This window comes from Mandrillus leucophaeus, unplaced genomic scaffold (assembly GCF_000951045.1).
Source record: "Mandrillus leucophaeus isolate KB7577 unplaced genomic scaffold, Mleu.le_1.0 Scaffold23, whole genome shotgun sequence".
Classification (NCBI taxonomy): Eukaryota; Metazoa; Chordata; class Mammalia; order Primates; family Cercopithecidae; genus Mandrillus; species Mandrillus leucophaeus.
In genome coordinates this window covers 1,894,084-1,913,141 of record NW_012102365.1, presented here as the reverse complement: position 1 = coordinate 1,913,141, position 19,058 = coordinate 1,894,084, and the positions used below count along the sequence as shown (strand labels likewise).

Genomic DNA, 19,058 nt, shown 5'->3' with positions numbered 1-19,058 from the left:
CACCGCACCCGGCCCTTTTTTATTTTTATTTTTATTTTTTATAGAGATGGGGGGCATTTTGCTATGTTGCCCAGGCTGGCCTTGAACTCCTCAGCTCAAGCGATCCTCCTGCATCAGCCTCCCAAAATGCTGGGATTACAGGCATGAGCCACTGCGCCTGGCCCCACTTCACCCCTTAATAGCCAGATTCAGAAGTTCCCTTAGAGGCTGGATCCATATCACTGTTCACCACTGTTCCACCCAGGAGATGATGAGGTGCAGACACCGGAAGGGACATGTCCAGGGTCTCCCCATTCCCAGGCTGGGGCTCTTTTCCCCCCTGCCCCCCCCCACATTCCACCTTCCCTCCAGGGACACTGTACTGACTTGCTGGTTCATTCACTCTTACCTCAGTCTCCCTGAGCCTCTCCTGAGGGGCCTCATCAATGGTGAGCCTAGGAGTAGGGAGAGGATGCTCTCAGAGGGAGGGACCCTGGTTACTGGTGGGCACCATCTCCCTCTTCCCGAGACCCCTCCTCACCTGGGTTCTGGCCCCTCTTCCTTCTCTTTCACAGCAGCCTCAGCCTCCCCGTCGCTGCCTGGAGCCTGGTCTCCTGGCCGCAGGTGAGAAGTTCTGTGAGCCCCCATGCTCAGGAAGCCTGGCTGTGACTCGAGAGAGGCCCTGGGAGATGCCCACCCGCCCCACGCCCACAGAGGGGCATTGCCCACTCAAAGACACACAGTACCAAGGGCAGCCAGGACTGGAGCCCCAGTGGTCCTCTCTCCCTGTCCACATACAGACAGCGCCCTGGACGGCACATGGCTTGCCCTGCCCCGAAGATCTCTCACCCCTGGCGCTCTTCTTCCTGCGCATAGAGGCTCGGACAAGGTCAGAGCCGAAGTGGGCATTGTGGTGCCGCTGGGAGCGTGCTTCCTGGAACCAGTCCCCTGTCAGGATCTTCAGCTGCCCAGGGTCTGCCAGTGAGGCCCGGAGCTTGCTGGAGGAAGCGGGAGGGTGTGGCTGTCATGACTCACTCAAGCAACATTCCACCACCCACATGGTACCAGGCTTGGGACCAGGGGCCAGGGACCCAACAGCAAATCAGACTTGATCTGTGCTGTGGAGGAGCTCGGGCTGCTGGGGAGACCGAGTCCAGAAGAGACAAGTACACTATAGTGAACCGGATGATGTGACAGAAATAAGAAGAGCCAGCTCTGCCTGGGAGAATCTGGGAGGGCTTCCCAGAGGAGGTGACATTTGAATTGCCTTTATTTATTTATTTACTTAATTATTTTGAGATGGGGTCTCCCTCTATGCCCAGGCTGGAGTGCTGCGGCGCAATCTCAGCTCACTGCAAACTTCACCTCCCAGGCTCAAGTGATCCTCCCACTTCAGCCTCCCGAGTAGCTGGGACTACAGGCGTATGCCACCTTGCTCAGCTAATTTTTTGTATTTTGTTTTGTAGAGACGGGGCTTTTCAATGTTGCCCAGGCTAGTCTTTAACTCCTGGACTCGAGCGATCCACCTGCCTCAGCCTCCCAAAATGTTGTAAACCACTGTGCCCAGTCTTGAATTTCTTCTTAAAAGACAAATTGGAATTCTCCAGGTAGAGAAGGATAATAGTTATTACACTTTTTATTTTATTATTATTTTTTGAGACAGGGTCTTGCTCTATTGCCCTGGCTGGAGTGCAGTGGCATGATCATGGCTCATTGCAGCCTGACCTCCTGGGTTCAAGCAATCCCCTCACCTCAGCTGCCTAAATAGCTGGGACTACAGGCACATACCACCACGCCAGGCTAATTTTTTTATATTTTGTAGAAATAGGGTCTCACCGTGTTGTCCAGGCTGGTCTTGAATTCCTGGGCTCAAGCAATCCTCCCGTCTCAGCCTCTCAAAGTGCTGGGATTACAGGAGTCGCCACTATCCCTGGCCAATTCCTCTTAAATCAGTGAAGTAGGACTCCTTAGCCCCATTTTATAGGCAAGGAGCGTGGTGCTCAAGGAGGTCAGGTGAGTTGCCAAGGCTACAAAGCTAGGAAGTATCTGTCCCCAAACATTGCTTGTAACACCCATGCTCTTCTACCACCGTGCTCTTCCAGTACCAGCATAGGCATAGAAGTGAAGTGTGGGTTCAGGGACTGGGGAGCACCTGAGTGACTGGAGGGGTCACTTTGTGTCTGTGTGTTGGGTGGGGGTTATGGTGGAAGAGGAGATGGTGGGGGCTGGCAAGGACCGACCAGGGAGGCCCAGTGGACCATGCCTAGGAGCTTGTCCTTGACACTGGGGAGCCAGGGGAAGTTTCAGCGGGGACATTAAGGACAGATCTGGCCAGGCACGGTGGCTCATATCTGTAATCCCAGCACTTTGGGAGGCCGAGGCAGGTGGATCATCTGAGGTCAGGGGTTTGAGACCAGCCTGGCCAACATAGTGAAACCTCATCTCTACTGAAAATACAAAAAATTAGCTGGGCGTGGTGGTATGTACCTATAATCCCAGCTACTTGGGAGACTGTGGCAGGAGAATTGCTTGAACACGGAGGGGCGGAGGTTGCAGTGAGCCAAGATTGTGCTACGTCACTCCAGCCTGGGCGAAAAAATGAAACTCTATCTCAAAAAAAAAAAAAAATTAAAATTAAAAAAGGACAGATCTGGGGAGCATCAGCTGCAGGAGGTGGGCCCAAGAGGCAAGCCTGGAGGCAGAGAGGCTGGCGAGAAAGCTGGTACAGTCACCCCTGGAGAAGTGATGAGCTGTGAGCTGGCCAAGGCCAGAGGAGACTAAAGGGCGAAACCAAGAACCACGCAGACATCTGACGGCAGTGGTGTCAGTAGGGAGCAGGGTGGGGGCCACTCAAGCCTCTCAATGCTCCCTGGCCAGGGTCTGCCCTGCCTTACCTGACCCGCCCTTCCTCCAGCTGGCGCAGGCGGGCATCTCGTTGGAGGACACCAGCAATGGCCTCCTGCTCCTCCTCTGTCAGGAAGCTGAGGTCCAATAGTCCTTCAGTCTCAGGCTTTGGCCCATGCGCCATGGGGAGGGAGGGCAGACCCCAAAGCCCCTCTTGAGATGGGTGGCCCCTCTGGGGCATCAGCTGGGGCTGTGCCCCAGCTGGGCACACGTAGCTTCCTGGGGGCAGACCAAGGGTCAGGTCAAGCCCTGCACAAATGCTTGGCACATCCTGGAACCAACAGCCCTTTTCTCCCCAAACACTTGGCCAGGTATGGGTAGGGTGCCACCCCAGGATGGCTGAGCTCAAGGTGGGGTGCCAGGCACTCATGCACACATGCATACACTGGCCCTTGAACGCACTCAGGGACACAGTGGAAGACGCAAGAGACACACATGCACACGCCCTGAGGTAGGGCCACACCGAACTGCAGCGATGGAACACACAGACACACGTGCACACGCGGATCCACATAGGCATAGATATGGCCGCACATGCACATAGACACCTGCATAAAGACAGGCGCATGTACAGCTGTTCCCCCAGAAAGGGCCCTCTACAGACACAGACCCGGACCCGTGCCCACGAGAGACATGCACACACATTCTTTTTTTTTTTTTTTTTTTTTTTGAGAAGGAGCTTTGCTCTTTTGCCCAGGCTGGAGTACAGTGGCGCGATCTCATCTCACTGCACCCTCCACCCAATGGGTTCAAACAATTCTGCCTCAGCCTCCTGAGTAGCTGGGATTATAGGCACACACCATCATGCCCAGCTAATTTTTGTATTTTTAGTAGAGACGGGGTTTGACCATGTTGACCAGGCTGGCCTGGAACTCCTGATCTCGTGATCCGCCCGCCTCGGCCTCCCAAGGTGCTGGGATTACAGGTGTGAGCCACCACGCCCAGCCCTACACATGTTCTTAAATCTGCACACAGTGGCCAGGCGTGGTAGCTCACACCTGTAATCCCAACACTTTGGGAGGCCAAGGTGGGCCGATCACCTGAGGTCAGGAGTTTGAGACCAGCCTGGCCAACATGGTGAAACCCCATCTCTACTAAAAATACAAAAATTTTGGCCGGGTACAGTGGTTCACCCCTGTAATCCCAGCACTTTGGGAGGCCGAGGCGGGTGGATCACCTGAGGTCAGGAGTTTGAGATCAGCCTGACCAACATGGACAAACCCCATCTCTACTAAAAATATAAAATTAGCTGGGCGTGGCGGTGCATACCTGTAATCCCAGCTACTCGGGAAGCTGAGGTGGGAGAATTGCTTGAACCTGGGTGGCAGAGGTTACGGTGAGCCAAGATCACACCATTGCACTCTAGCCTGGGCAAAAAGAGCGAAACTCCGTCTCCAAAACAAAAAAAAAAAGAAAAGAAAAATTAGCTGGGTTTGGTGGCACATGCCTGTAATTCCAGCTACTTGGGAAGCTGAGGCAGGAGAATCTCTTGAACCCGAGAGGTGGAGGTTGCAGTGAGCTGCAATGGCACCACTGCACTCCAGCCTGGGCAACAGAGTGAGACTCTGTCTCAAAACAAAAACAAGCAAAAAAACCTGCACACAGCATATGCACACCAACAGGGATGGGCCCACCCGGATGGGTTCACCTAGACAAGAACAAGTCTGGGGACAAATGTGTCCCTCAATAAAGATGTACATAAAAATCACACAGACTCTGGCACACACACATTGTCCAGCTATCTGAGTTGTGAGCTCCTTGGAGGCAGGGAGAGGGAGTGACCCTCAAAGCCAGTACTTTGCACACAACAGATGGTTGGTAAAATTTTGATTAATTAAATGCAGAAATATACCTGCACATACATGGGAATGCACACATACAACCACCCACCTAGACAGACACACACACGCATACACACACACACGCACGCGCACACACACACACACATGCTCACTCCCCTGGGCCAGGAACCTCACAGCCTGGGTCCCCTCCCGCCACCCTTCACCTCCACCCTGCCCTGGCCCACTTGGCCTTCCTGTCTGAGGCAACCTCCTCCTCAGCCCACACCCCCAACTTCCTCCCCTGAGGTAACTGCCGCACACACTCCCACCGAGGCCTCCAACCCAGGGATGCCCCCGCCGCCAGCCCTGCCCTCTTGCCTGGAGCCACCGGGCCCCTCTGCTCTGGCCACACGGTTCTCCCAAGACCAGGGTGAGGTCCCGGCGGTGGAGGCCTAAGCTGGCACAGCAGCCCATGCTCAGGTACCACAGTGACTCCGGAAAGAAAACATTTGCCCAGCGCTGAGGGGCATGTAGACGTGGCAAGGGGCCCATGACTTGGTCAGGCCTGTGTCCTGAGCCCACTGGGCGGCCTCTCCTCTCTTCCCCGCCCCTTCCATGCCAGGGCTCCAGGTGGGGCCGGGACCGGTGGAGGCAGCTTGGCAGGCAGGTCCTGGCTTGTGTCCACCGCCTGCTATGTTCTGTCCCCTCCCAGCTGAGTCAGTGGCCGAGTCCCAGCGATCCCTCCTGACACCCTCAGGAGCTGAAGGCCTCGGCATGGCTGCACGGTGTGCATTCGCTCTGTGGATACCTGTGTGCTCCACAACAGCAGTTTCCCTGAACTTCTATGTCCAAGGTGTGGGTCTTGCAAACGCACAGTTCGGGCTCCCCCGTGGATTGGCGTGTGAACCCATGTCCCTCTCTGTGCCCTGGTCCGAGTCTGGTGGGCATGTCTGCGTAGCGTGGGTCTGTGAGCCGTGTAGTTGCTGTGTGAGTGTGTCTTTGTGTCCTGCTGCAGTGTGATGCTGCATGGTGACTATATTGTCTGTGCGGTGTGTTCAGTGACGTTCTAGGTGACAGCGCCATGTGGGGTATGTGCAGTATGCATTGTGCGTTTCCTCCTGTGCTGTACGTGTGACTGGGCTGTGTGCTGTGGGGTGTCCCCTGGTGCCTTGGGGGCCACCAGGTATGTGTGTCTGGGTGTGGATGGAGGTGGGAGAGGACATTTGGCAGAACTGGGCCTATTTCTGTCCTGCAGGCCTGCCTGAGCTGGGCCATGGGCATCAGCCCAGCCTTCTCAGCAGTTCCCCTCCCTGAAGTCCCCTCTCCTACCAGAGGCAGAATCAAGTGTTTGGTCTTCCCTGCTGTTTTGACACTGTGGGACAGACCCATTGGTCAAGAGGAGGGTCTGTCCATCTGTCCGGCTGTTCCAGTTCCAGACATGCGCCCACCTCCCCCAACCCCAAGGTGCTGGAGGGTGCTCAGGATACCAGGTGGCAGTGCCTGCGTCTCTGGACCCTGGCAGGGAACCCTGGCACCGACATGTGTTACCTGTAGGGGTCCAGTATGGGAGGACACCTTCGCAGGTGACTCCAGCTCCCCTGGCAGCCGAGTTTCAGGGACTGGGAGAAGAGCCGTGAGGGAAGAAGGCTGACTCAACAGGCAGCCCAGCCAGCAGCTGCCCCACACTGAGGAGGAGGAAACACCTCGGCAGGGCCTGATGCAAAACCGGGCCTGGACTCCCAGCGCCCCGGGGTGCGCCCCCGCAGCTGACTGGAGAGGCCGGGCTTGGCCCCAGCTCCCCAGTTAGACCACCCTGCGCAGAGTCCCTGCTCTGCCACTGGGTGTGCGACTTTAAGCAGGTCTCTTCCATTTCTTCTGATGCAAACTGTGGGTAGCAGTGTGCAAGGGGCCTATTCTAAGGGAAGTGAAAGTGCCCGGTGTGAGCTGGCAGAGTCGGGGTGAGGTGTCCCCACTCCAGCATAGTCCAATGCCCATGACCATTTCAGCAGCTGCTGCCCTCTGTATCCACATGCACCTCTGGGACATGCTGGCCACAGCAGAGCAGCCCTCTCTGTCCCCTCTGCTGTCCTGGGCCCCATCTGTTTGAGGAGGCCTGAAATCTTCCAGTGCCAAGGTGAGGGTCCCACACTGGCACCCTGAACACCCCTGAGCCCCTCTGAGCACCCCATTCTACACCCAGCTTCTGCTCACCCTGAGATTAGAAGGTTTAGGCCCTAGATTACATTGGCTTCAGGACCCTGAACCTCCTGGGTTGTCTTGGGCACAAGAGGCCACACCAAAGCTTTCTGACTCCCCCCAAGTCCACTTCACTTTCCATGGCCTGCCCTGGCCCGACCTCCTCCCCTGAACCTAGGGCCATGGATTAAAGATTAGAGGGCTCCTCATAGACCCCTGGGAGAGGTAGGGCAAGGGGTGGTTTATAAACAAAACCGGTCTGGGCACGGTTACTCATGCTTGTAATCCCAGTACTTTGGGAGGTCGAGGTGGGCGGATCACTCTAGGACAGGAGTTTGAGACCAGTCTGGCCAACATGGTGAAACCCCATCTCTACTCAAAATAACAAAAATTAACTGGGCATGGTGGCGAGTGCTTGCAGTCCCAGCTACTCGGGAGGCTGAGGCAGGAGAATCGCTGGAACCCAGGAGGCGGCGGTTGTAGTGAGCTGAGATCTTGCCACTGCCCTCCAGCCTGGGCAACACAGCGAGACTCCGTCTCAGAAAAGCAAACAAAAAACCCACTCTTCCTCCCCGTCATCAGAACTGGCTCCCATCACCACTGAGAGACACAGGGCCCCTCCTCCGTCTCAGCCCACAGTTGAGGCTTCCCTACTTATTTTTTGCAAGTTAATCTTATTTTTCTCATCTGTTAAATGGGGGTAATAATCCCCCCTCAGAGGATTTTCACTAAAATTCAGTGAGATCCTTGAAGACTTTATTTATTTGTTTGGTTGTTTTGAGATGGAGTCTCGCTCTGTTGCCCAGGCTGGAGTGCAGTGGCACGTTCTTGGCTCACTGCAGCCTCCACCTCCTGGGTTCAAGTGATTCTCATGCCTCAGCCTCCCGAGTAGCTGGAACTACAGGTGCCCGCCACCATGCCCGGCTAATTTTTGTATTTTGAGTAGAGATGGGGTTTTACCATGTTGCCAGGCTGGTCTTGAACTCCTGGCCTCAGGTGATCCACTTGCCTCAGCCTTCCAAAGTGCTAGGATTACAGGAGTGAGCCACCTTGCCCAGTCCCCAGTAGACTCTTGATTAATGCATTTATGCACCCACACATGCAATACCCATTGAGCAGGTGCTATGGGACCATTACTGTGATGCTGCCTCCTCCATTAAGGCCCTCAAAATGGAAGGAGAGTGGTCAACAGCATCCTGGTCCCGGTGCCTGCAATGATGTTTCTCTGCCCCCTTCTCACCTCTCAGCAGCCCTCCCTCCTGGAAGGCATGAAACTTCATTATCTGGTCTTCGGGTTTCTAAATTTCCCTTCCTTTCTCTGTTCTCCTGTCCTTCCTATAGCTGTGACTCCCTGACGCTGATACTTCCAGCCATCTCTCCTGCTGTGTTTCAACCTGCATTCTTCTGGCCTCTTCCCCACTTGAAACCTATTTCCAAGTTTCCACCTCTCACCAGCCCCCATCATCCTGGCCCCTGGCCTCCTGCTGCTTCCTGCCACCTCCGGGTGCTGTCCACACTTCACTCCAGGTGCCCTCCCATCTGTCTCCACTGTCCTCCCCCTGCCCAGGTCTCAGTCCCCGCTCAGCCTCTTCTGGAAGCCTCCTCTTCTCCTGCCTCCCTGTGGCCACATGAGGCCCCTCTGGCCCTTTGTTGCACAGCTTTCGAACATACTTTTGTCATCCTCTGGTTTGGAAAGTGCCAGCAGACAGCCAGGCCATCCCTCGGGCCCATTCACACATTTCCAAACCAGTCCAGTCCCATTTAGACACGTCCTGAGATGGAAGCCTCACCACTTCCCAGGACAGCCTGGCCCTCAGCCTGACCCTCAGGATTGCTGTCCTTACTCTGGCTTTCTCCCCTTCATCACCTATACCCGTAGAGCCTTAGCTACGGACTATTTCCTGTCCTTCAACACCCCTGGGCCTTCTGTGCTCCCTGTGGGAATACTTTTCCCCAGCTCTAGGACTCGCTCAGCCTCCTCCAGAGTTCAGTGCCCCTGCACTGCAGCCAGTCTCTAGGCAACGTCCCTCTGTTAAGAGGGACGTTAAGAGGCAGGGTCCTAGAGGCCAGCAGATCTGGGTTAAAATCTGGCTCTGCTGCATGGTTCCCTTGTGGCCTGGGATCAGTGACAATCCCTGTAAGCCTCACTCTCTTCCTTTATGAAGCGGGGACAATAGCCATCTCACAGGCCTGCTGCCGCCAGGAGAGCTTTTCACCTCCGCAGCCATTCTCCTTTTGCATCACAGCACCTCTCATTTTCACTCCTGTACTCCAGTGAGGCCATCGCACAGGGTGGCTCTGAGTGGGGGGCGCTGGAGCCCAGCTGCTGGGTTTGAACCATGGTTCCACTTTTCCTACCTCTGTGACCTGGAGCAAATCACTTCTCTGCTTACTTCTTCATCTGTAAAATGGGATGGTGGCATCTACCTTGTTGTGGGGCTGTTGTGAGGCTAAGACGATATTTCATCACAAGGCCTAACACAGAGTAAGCACTCGCTGTTGGTGACTTTTTTTTTTTTTTTTGAGAGACAGGGACTTAGGCCGGGCACGGTAACTCACACCTGTAATTCCAGCACTTTGGGAGGCCGAAGCAGGCAGATCACGAGGTCAGGAGTTTGAGACCAGCCTGGCCAACATGGTGAAACCCTGTCTCTACTGAAAATAATGGCTTCTGCCTATAATCTCAGCACTTTGGGAGGCTGAGGCAGGCAGGTCACCTGAGGAGTTTGAGATCAGCCTGGCCAACATGGTAAAACCCTGCCTCTCCTAAAAATACAAATTAATATTTGTATGGCAGGCACCTGTAATCCCAGCTATTTGGGAAGCTGAGGCATGAGAATTACTTGAACTCAGGAGGCAGGCGTTGCAGTGAGCTGAGAACGCACCACTGCACTCCAGCTTGGGCAACGGAGTGAGATTCTGTCTCCCAAAAAATAAAGAAAGAAAGAAAAAGGAGAAAAAAGAAAAGTAAATGGAATTGCTCTGAAGTGGGGAGAGGGCACCTCTGCCTTGCCCTGGAGAAGTCCCAGGCTTGGAGACCACAGCACTGCAGGGTCTGGGGTGAGCTGGCAGATGCCTGACCAGAGACTCCACGGTCAGCTGCTAGAGCATGTCCTCAAGGTCACCTTCGAGACCAAATCCTTGGCTAGTTCAACTTAAGTGATGCATGGACAGGATTGGGAAAGGCTTCAGGGAGGAAGCAGCTTTTAAGCTGGGCCTTGGTTAGGCAGGGCCGCCATGAGAGGGACGGTGGAGAGCAAAGGATCAGAGGTAGGCGAGGGCTGGATGGATACAGGGGCCAGAGGCTGGCAGTGCTCTTAGCTCATCCCCAACTCTGCACCCCTGGGGGCGGTGGGGACAGCAGTGGAGGCCCTACTCAGCCCTAACCCCAATCCTACAAGTCCTTCCCAACAGGGACAATGGAAAGGGTTTCAATGCTCACCTGCCTCAAGAGGAGAGCTTTGGAATGGGGAATGTAGAATAGCAGGGAATTCCCAAACTGCAGGGGCGGGATATACCTGAGGGATGCTGATGGCTCCAGGCATTGGACACAGACTCAACTATGGTGCTGGCAACCAGACCCTTGTCAAGGGTAAGAGGGTCCCAAGAATACCAAGACGCTATGAGCTGAGGGGCGAGGGGGCCCCAGAGAGGGAGAACACAATGACAGGGCACCAACTGGAGTCAAAAGTCTTTACTGTCCTGCCCCGGGAACCCTTCCCAAAGGAATCCACAGAGCAGAGGGGTGAGGCGGGCGGCACACGGCCTTGGTGATGTGAAGAAAGGGGGAGCTGGAGTTAGGCGGTGGACAGCCCCTTCAGTTCCCTGATGGCACTGGCTGTGCTGGCAGGCCACCCAGGGAAGCCATCACCAGCGTGACGTCCACACCTGGGGCTGGGGCTGAGTGCTGTCTACACTGCTCTGTCTACACAGTCACTCTGGCACTTGTCAGGTCCACTCACCTCTCTGGCCCCAAACTGCAGGGGTAGATGGGTCCAATGCTGGGAGGCACTGGGAGGCTGTGGGACAGTGAAGAGAGGACTGCATGGGCTGGAGGATGCCAGATGGGCACACACGTGCCCCAGGGCAGTTGCCGGCAGAAGTCTGACAAAGGGACCAGCCAGCCCCTCTGGACCATTCTAGAGGCCACTGGTGAAGGTCCTAGGGCAGCTTGGCTTATAGAGACTACTAAGTATACCCCACCCCATGCTGGGACCAGAGCTAATGCAGGACAGGCTCCCAATCCAGCTCTGGTCCCAAGGCCACCTTGACAGGTGAGCCCAAATGTCCTCCTCTCCCCGTTCTGGGCTGGGCTGAGGCAGGACCCCAGCAGGCAGTGACGGGAGCAGCTTTACAGAGGGAAGACAAGGCCTTTCAACAGAAGAACAAAGGGGCTTCCAGGGCCGGAGTCACAGGCCTGGGGAGGAGGGAACAGGGTGCTTCTGAGAGGCAGGGAGACAACAAACTCCCGCCTCATGCTGGTCCTCAGCCCTTCCATCCTGCCAGCCCCGATCCCCGGTCCACAACAGCAGGCCCAACCGTGCCTTTTGGGGTGAGGAGAAAAAAATCTGGGACCAAAAGGGATGGCGGCTGTTTCCTTGGGACCCTGGTGGGTGCGGGGCCACAGAGCAGCCATCACCGGAGGTTAAAGACCAAGCTGACGGTGAGGATGATGCCCAGGAGAAGGATGAACGGCAGCCAGGTCTTCACGAAGGCCCCAACACTGACAGAGAGAAAGAGAGCACAGGTGGGCAGGGCCTGGTGAGCAGGTATGCGGCCCACAGCCCTGTGCACCCACAGACTCCGATGGTGCTGCCATCCCTAAGGAAAACCCTACAACCAACCCCTCACCCCAAACTTGGTCAATCAAGGAAGCAGGGTGGGCCTGGTTGCTCACTATGGGGGATCACCAGCTATGGTCCTGGTCAGGGGCTGCTCCACACTCCTGGTGGAGACTTACGGACACCTCAATGGTTGGGAACAGGAGACATGCTCCCCCTTTCTAGGCTTCACTGGCTCCATCTATAGCCACCCACCTCTGGGGTGAGGTCTCCAGCAAGAGGACCAGGAATTGCAGCTTCGGTATGGAAGCCACATGTGCCCTCTGCCCACGGACTTCATAATGGGGACTGCTGGGAGGTCTGGGGCTGGCAGGGGTCAGCAGTGTTGTGGCTGCAGCAAAGCAGCTGGGAGCCGGCGGCCTGAGTTCAACCTCTGTGTGACCAGTTATTCTCACGGGACTTCTAAAAGCCATGCAGTACTTAAAAGTATCTCTAAAAGTCTTCTTTTCAGAAGCTCTTAATGATGAACATGGCTAAGAGGAAAGCTTGGAGAGGCGGCCAGATCAGCACTAGCCTATGCTGGCTCACGAGTCTGGGCTCTGCTGTGGCCATGCTGTGGGGACCATGGGCGACTCACTCAACCTCTCTGCCTGGGAAGGGACCTGTGGGGGCAGTCATTCTGAGAGGATCTATCTGCTCACTCTACCGGAGCACAGGTATCTGTAGAAGCCTCCCTGAGGCGCTGGAATCATTGTCTGCATTTCACCAAGGACAGCTGTGTCTCAGAGAGACCAAGGCAGTTGCCCATGGTCTCACAGCGGGTAAGTGCCAGAGCTGCATTTGGGGCCCAGGTGGAGCTGGACTCCAGTACAGCCACCTCTCTCTCCACCAGGCCCTCAGCTCGTCACTCTAGAACCACCACGGCTCCTACTGGCATCTGTTCCAACTGTCCCGGCTGACTGAAGTTCGCCAGGAATGGTCTTTCTAGGATCCTTGGGAGAGCAGCCTCTGCGCAGTGTGTGGGTGGGCGGGCAGGAGGGCAGCTCACCTGACGTACTTCCCATAGAGCAGGCAGAAGAAGCAGAGCGTCACCATATTCCAGTTGGTGCTGTTGTTGTAGCGCATCAGATTCAGGGCCAATGCCACGTGTGAGTGGCAGTTGTCACAGCAGAGATTGTGCTGGAGGCACCGGAAGGGCTGGTCAGGACAGGCTGCAAGGGAGTCTCCCCCCTGGTCCCAGCCTGGGGAGTGCTGGTGCCGCCCTGGCCCACCTACCATGCGGTGCTTGTACTCCTCAGAGGCATCATGCACAGCCGTGTCCCACGCGTTGGGCCCGCTAGCATAGACCTGAGCAGGGTCCAACTTCCAGTACCTGGTGGGAGAGAAGGGCTCTGGAAACTGACTTGGCTCCTTTGTGCCCTCAGCTCTACGCATGTCGTCTGAGGCCTGCCCTGTGCCCGGGCCTGAGCTGGGTGCCAAGGTGTGCAGTGAACCAGATCTGGGGTGTCACGTGGCAGTCAACTGTGACATAGGGTGAGGTGGCCGGTGCCATGGGGGATCCTGGGGGGATATGGAATGAAGTTAGGGGTGCTATGCTCTGAGAGTCTGTGTCCCCACCAAATTCATATGTTGAAATCTTAACCCCCAAGGTGATGGTATGAGGAGGTGGGGCCTTTGGGAGGTGATTAGCTCTCATGAATGGGATCCATGTCCTTATAAAAGAGCCCTGAGGGAGACCCCTCACCCCTCCACCACGGGGGGACACAGTGGGAAGGCACCTCAGGTCCTCACTAGACACTGACTCTACCAGCACCTGCACCCAGGACTGTCCAGTCTTCAGAATTGTGAGAAATACATTTCTGTTGTTTCTAAGATACCCAATCGATGAGATTTTGTTATGGCAGCCAGAAGGACTAAGATGGGGTGTGAGACGGCTTCCTGGAGGTGACACCTGGGTCCAGTCTGAAGGAAGAGGGTTAGCCAGGCAAAGAAAGAAGAGGTGGGCATTCCAGGCCGAGGGAACAGCTTAAGCTAAGTGAGAGGCATAAAATTGTGCAGTGTGTCCCATAACTGAAGTGACTGAGCCCTCCTGGAGGATGCGGAAGGAGGAACACGGTGAGGGAATGCTGGCAGCTAAGGCTGGAGATGCAGGTGAGGCCACATCATGTGGGGAGTTTACCCGGCAGCAAGCACTCTCCCCGTCTCCCATGCAGCTTGCCAGGGTGAGTGGGAGGGAAGCTGATGGTGCTAAAGCCCATAAACCTCAAGGTGGGTGAGGCTCCAAGCACCAGAGTGCCCGATGGGTCTCAGGCTAAGGAGAGCTAGGAGGTCAGGGTGCCCCCTGGCTGTTGTGTAGGGGAATGGCTTGGTGGAGGAGTCTAGAGACCACGGCCTGGACTGGGGCCGCTTAGGGGCTACTGCTTGGAAAATGATGCCCTTAAAGCTGTCCTTGAAGAGCAGCTGACAGCGAATACCTGGCGGCCCAGAGGCTCCTGGACCACACTGCCGCCTGCCGGAGGAAGCCAGAGCAGGCAGCAGGAAGCCCTGCTCCAGGCCATCTCGGCTGTGTGGGACACCAACTCCTCCTTGGCCCAGTCCCTCCCCCCAGTGCAGCCTTGGGCAACAGGTCACCTGAGGACACTGATGACTGAGGCACTGTCACCAGGCCCGCAGCTGAGGTGGGCACCCAAGACTGCAAAGATGAAGACAAAATGTCCCAAAACCAAACCAGCAATAGCTCCCAAAAGGCTGAACAGTTTTTATTCTCTCCAACCAGAACTTTCCAGCAGAGCTCCAAACAATGCCTCTCTTCTACCTTCCATAGCTCATTTGTTCCCAAAGGGCGGGAGAGTGAGTCTCGAGGGAGACAGATCTGGGTGTGGGTCCCAGCTCTGCCACTTCCTCTGTGACCCTGACCAAGTCCCTTCCCTTTCCTCACCCTTGCCATGGAGTTGAACATACAAACCTGAAGAGCTGTGGTAAGGCCCAGATGGTCTACAGGTAAAGGCCCTAGCCAGGGGCTGGTGCAGTAGGCACTCCGTACGGGGCTGCCATGCTCTGGTGGACCCTGGCTGACTCCCCCTCCACCCCAAAAACTCTATCCTCAGGGTGCTGTCCCCTGCTGTGCCCCAGAAGGCCTGGCCCGCCTGGGGGCAGGAGCAACCTGCCTCTAGAGCCAGTCACATGGGTGTTCATCACTTACTTGGCAGGCTTTCCAAAGGCCATATTGTCCTCCTGTTGAGGGACAAAAGCAGAGGTCAGTAAGGAACTTACATTGGGGCCAGATGACAAACCTGGGTAGGTGGTGGAAGTGCAGTGACTTAGAAGGGGGTATGTCGGGGGGGGGCGGCCAGAAGTGGTGCCTGGGTCCTGCCCTGGGGCTGGCATGGCATCTGAAGAGCTAGCGGCTGTTCTGCAGGAAGAAGGCAGTGTGGCACAAGTGCACAGAGCACTGCATCAGAGATCAAAGACCTAGGGCTCCAACTGCCACTGTCCCTTCGTGTGGCACCCAGGAATTCTCTTGCCCTCTCTGGGCCTCATTTTCTCCAAGTTCTCTGGTCAGTCTTCTCTGATCTTTGAGGACCAGCAGGAGGTTTCCATCATGGTCTGGCCTCCAGACTCAGCAGTGGTGGTCCACATGGAGCCCATTTCCGCGCCCAGCAGTCTGACTGCATTCATAGCAGGGCGGAGGCCCTGGGCCCAGAGGGACTTCCTGTGAGGGAGACTCTGCAGTGAAGTCCTAGACTCATCACATTAGACCTGGGGTACAGGAGTTACACAGAGACAGACTCTGGGTTCAGATCAGGGAGACCCTGCTGACAGACCTGGCCAATGATTAATCACCATAAAAATATATGACAAAGTAATGAATGTGAAAGTATTTTTAAGTACAAAGTGACAGACCTTTGTCGTGTTAAGATGATCATGACAACTATTAATATAAATAGGTTGGTGCCACCACACCCCTTCAGTCCAGTCTCTGACACCTGGAGATAGGATGATGCATGCTTCTCTGCTGCTGGCCCACTGGACCAGTCTCGGTCACATCCCCAGGGAACAGACCTGAGAACACAGCTGGTTCATTCTAAAGCCCCACCCCCTCTTCTCCATGACCACACCCAGGGAACCGTATCAGCCTCCCCTGTCCCCCCACCTTGACTCCCACCTTCTGAAGGTCCAGAGATGTGGTTCCTGGATGGTCTGACTCTCCACTCTTGCCTCTAATCCCTACCCATGTCTCGGTACCCCAGGGGTGGGGGCAAAGGGCTGGGTCAGTTACTTAAGAATCCTTCTGGCCACACTGCCCTCCCGGCCTGTCCTGGAGGCAAGAGAAGGGGGAAAGGGGTCAAACACTGGTGAGGGGTACAGGGCCAGGGCCAGGACTGCGGGTTATCTGTGTTCTCCTGGGTCTGGGGAGACAGGAAGCCTGCAGGCAAGACAGGACAGCCTTCCACTTAAACCTTGGACCCCCCAGGGTGGGCAGAATGGGGACTCACCGAGACAAAGTAGGGGCCTGCGAAGTCCCGAATGACTCCTGTGGATGTGCAGATGCCCATGTGGCCAATGATGGGGAAAAACCACCTGTGAGGAAAAGGACAGGGAAGGGACAGAGCTTAGGGGATCTTTCAGCCAGTTAAGACAGATGCTGGGGACACTTCATACCACACAGAAGCATGTGAATATTACGTTTCGTTGATGAATGGCCATTCAGGTGATTCAGAGGGCTGGGGAAGCACAGACAAGGGCAACTGCAAACTGACAGCACAATGGAATACCTCGGCATCCCACCAGGACAGCTGTAACTCAAACGACAGCAACACCGATGCAGGTGAGGGCAAGGGACAACCAGGGCTCTCATTCACTGCTGGTGGGAGGGATGAACTGTTTCTACCATTTATTTATTTATTTGTAAACAGAGTCTCACTCTGTCGCTCAGGCTGGAGTACAGTGGCACAATCTTGGCTCACTGCAACCTCCACCTCCCGGGTTCAAGCAATTCTCCTGCCTCAGCCTCCTGTGTAGCTAGGACTATAGGTGCATGCCAGCATGCCTGGCTAATTTTTGTATTTTTAGCAGACACGAGGTTTCATCATGTTGGCCAGGCTGGTCTCGAACTCCCAACCTCAAGTGATCTGCCTGACTCAGCCTCCCAAAGTGCCGGAATTACAGGCGTGAGCCACCGCGCCCGGACTGTTTCTACCATTGGAGAAAACAGTTTGGCACTATACTCTATGCCTCAGCAGCTTCACTTTTGGAGCCCTCTTTGCCCTCACCCCTGGGAAATAACATTTGCCAAAACTCATTGAACTGTACTCTTAAAATGTGTACATTTTATTGTATATAAACTATAATTCAATAAAATTGATAAAAACAACTATAAAGAATCCAAATGTCCAACAGTACAATGAATAAGTGTGGTATAGTTATACATTGAAATAGTCCATAATAATGAAAAAGAGTGTAACTTCTTTTTTTTTTTGGAGTGTAACTTCTGATACACACAACATAGGCTTTCACAGACATAAGGGTGAATGAAGGAAATCTTACACAGAGTACATAACACAGCACTCTGTTTACACGAAGTCCAAGAAAAGGCAAAACTGATCTACGGCTAGAGGTCCACAGCAGGGTGGAATCTGTGGTAGAACTGACTGGGAGGGCACAAGGGGGTCCTGTGTGTGTTGGCAATGCTTTCTAGCCTCTGTCTGGGTGGTGGTTACATGAGTGTGTGATATGCAAAAATTCTTTCAGCTGTATACCTGAGATTCGTGCACCGTTTGGTACATAAGTTATACCTCAATAAGAAAGTTAAAAAAAAAAAAAAGGTGGGCGGACATGACACCAGTGTGGGTGGGGGAGTTCAGGAAAGGCTTCCCTGAGAAAATAACGAAGAAACAGAATGTGCAAGGGTAGAAACTGGAATAGAAGCATGGTGTATGCCAGAAAATAAAAGTTCCTTTTTAAAAAAAACATGGGCATTAAAAAACAACAACAAATCCCAGATGCACCCCAATATGCCACACATAGGAACCCCAGACCTGTCTGCGTTCTAAGAACCATGGCCCTACAGGACCTGGGTGCTGGAGAGACTGATCCAGTTTAAGGAGAACTCACAGGGCCAGTGGCCAGGTCCTGGCCTCAATGCTGTCTGGGCACGAGCACAAAGCACCTGGCTAGGGGTGGAGGCCAAGCCTCCAGAGAGGCAGTTCAAAAAAGCAGTTATAGGGGACTGGGGTGGAGTCAGTAAAGATTTCACAGAGGAGGTGACTTTTAACCTTGACCTGTGAAAGGACAGAACATCGACAGGCAGAAAACACCACTGCAGAGCAAGAAAGTGGTGCATGTGCCTGCAAGAATGAAAGGGGGAGAGGTCAGCTCAGGGGCCACTGCTGTACCACTGGCAAGAGATGACGGAGGTCCTGACTACAGGATCCGGGCAGGGTGGTGAAAAGCACATGGATTCAAAAGATCTTTCAAATGAAGACTGGAGAGTTTACGACTGACAGGACAGGGGTCTTCCGGGTCTACAGCTTCAGCGCTTGAGAGGATGGTGGGGACAGAGTGGTCTTTTGAGAACTGAATTCAGATTCCATCATTCCCCTGCTCAATGCCCATTAATGGCTTCCTACTACACTTACAATACACTTCAAACTTCTTCCAACACTGTGGCGGTAATTATCCCTCGAACCTCTTCTCACTCCCCTCTCTAGCTACACTGCCTGCTTGTGGCTCCTCAAACATGCCGAATCCTCCCACCCCATGCTTTCTCTGTATCTGCCCTCTCCACCGTCTGCAACACTCTTCCCCAAGAGCATGGCACAGCTAACTCCTCACTGATTAGGCCTCAGCCTCACTGTCAGCTTCGGAGGTCTTGCCTGAACGGTGTCTTCCTGCACAGCCACCCAATCCCAGATTCCACTACAATGCTTTACTTCCCTCCTAGTATCTACTACTATCCAAAATTATCTCAGTTATTTACATGCTGTCTCTCCACTAGCACATAAGCTCGGAGACAGCAAGGATTTTGTCTTATTACGGCAGTGCCTGCATATAGCTGCAACTCACTAAATATTTGTTGACTAAATAATGAATGAACATCCTGCATTTAAGAGTGGAGTCAGCGGCTGGGTGCTGTGGCTCACGCCTGTAATCCTAGCACTTTGGAAGGCCAAGGCAGTTGGATTGCTTGAGCCCAGGAATTTGAGGCCAGCCTGGGCAACACAGTGAGACCCGGTATCTAAAAAAAATCTAAAAATTAGCTGGAGGATCGCTTGATTCCAGGAAGTTGAGGTTGCAGTAAGCCAAGGCCAGGCTCAGTGGCTCACGCCTGTAATCCCAGCACTTTGGGAGGCAGAGGCCGGTGGATGACTTGAGGTCAGGAGTTCAAGACCAGCCTGGCAAACATGGGGAAACCCTG

At 54.6% G+C, this 19,058-nt stretch overlaps 2 protein-coding genes across 5 annotated transcripts in view; both read right to left on the bottom strand.

Moving 5' to 3' along the window:
- Window positions 1–3,632, bottom strand: part of SYTL1 (synaptotagmin-like 1) — a 9,047-nt gene extending 5,415 nt beyond the window's left edge. Inside the window, exons 1-4 of the mRNA XM_011981756.1 lie at window positions 2,874–3,632; window positions 829–977; window positions 521–593; window positions 389–434 (exon numbers count right to left, since the gene is read on the bottom strand). Of these exons, the coding sequence (XP_011837146.1) occupies window positions 389–434; window positions 521–593; window positions 829–977; window positions 2,874–3,451 (846 nt within the window). The 5' untranslated portion in view covers window positions 3,452–3,632. The remainder of the gene's footprint in view (window positions 1–388; window positions 435–520; window positions 594–828; window positions 978–2,873) is intronic.
- A 7,472-nt stretch (window positions 3,633–11,104) lies between these two features.
- The window catches only part of TMEM222 (transmembrane protein 222), an 18,852-nt gene continuing 10,898 nt past the window's right edge, over window positions 11,105–19,058 (bottom strand). Inside the window, exons 3-7 of one of the 4 annotated variants that reach the window (XR_001006277.1) lie at window positions 14,844–14,875; window positions 12,917–13,013; window positions 12,690–12,820; window positions 12,216–12,303; window positions 11,140–11,583 (exon numbers count right to left, since the gene is read on the bottom strand). Coding sequence is in view for 3 of the 4 variants with exons in the window: in XM_011981674.1 (XP_011837064.1) it covers window positions 11,496–11,583; window positions 12,690–13,013; window positions 14,844–14,875 (444 nt within the window). In the remaining variant the exon portion in view is untranslated. Of the gene's footprint in view, window positions 11,584–12,215; window positions 12,304–12,689; window positions 13,014–14,843; window positions 14,876–19,058 lie in introns of all 4 variants that reach the window. The other 3 variants (XM_011981676.1, XM_011981675.1, XM_011981674.1) reach the window with 3 other exon arrangements.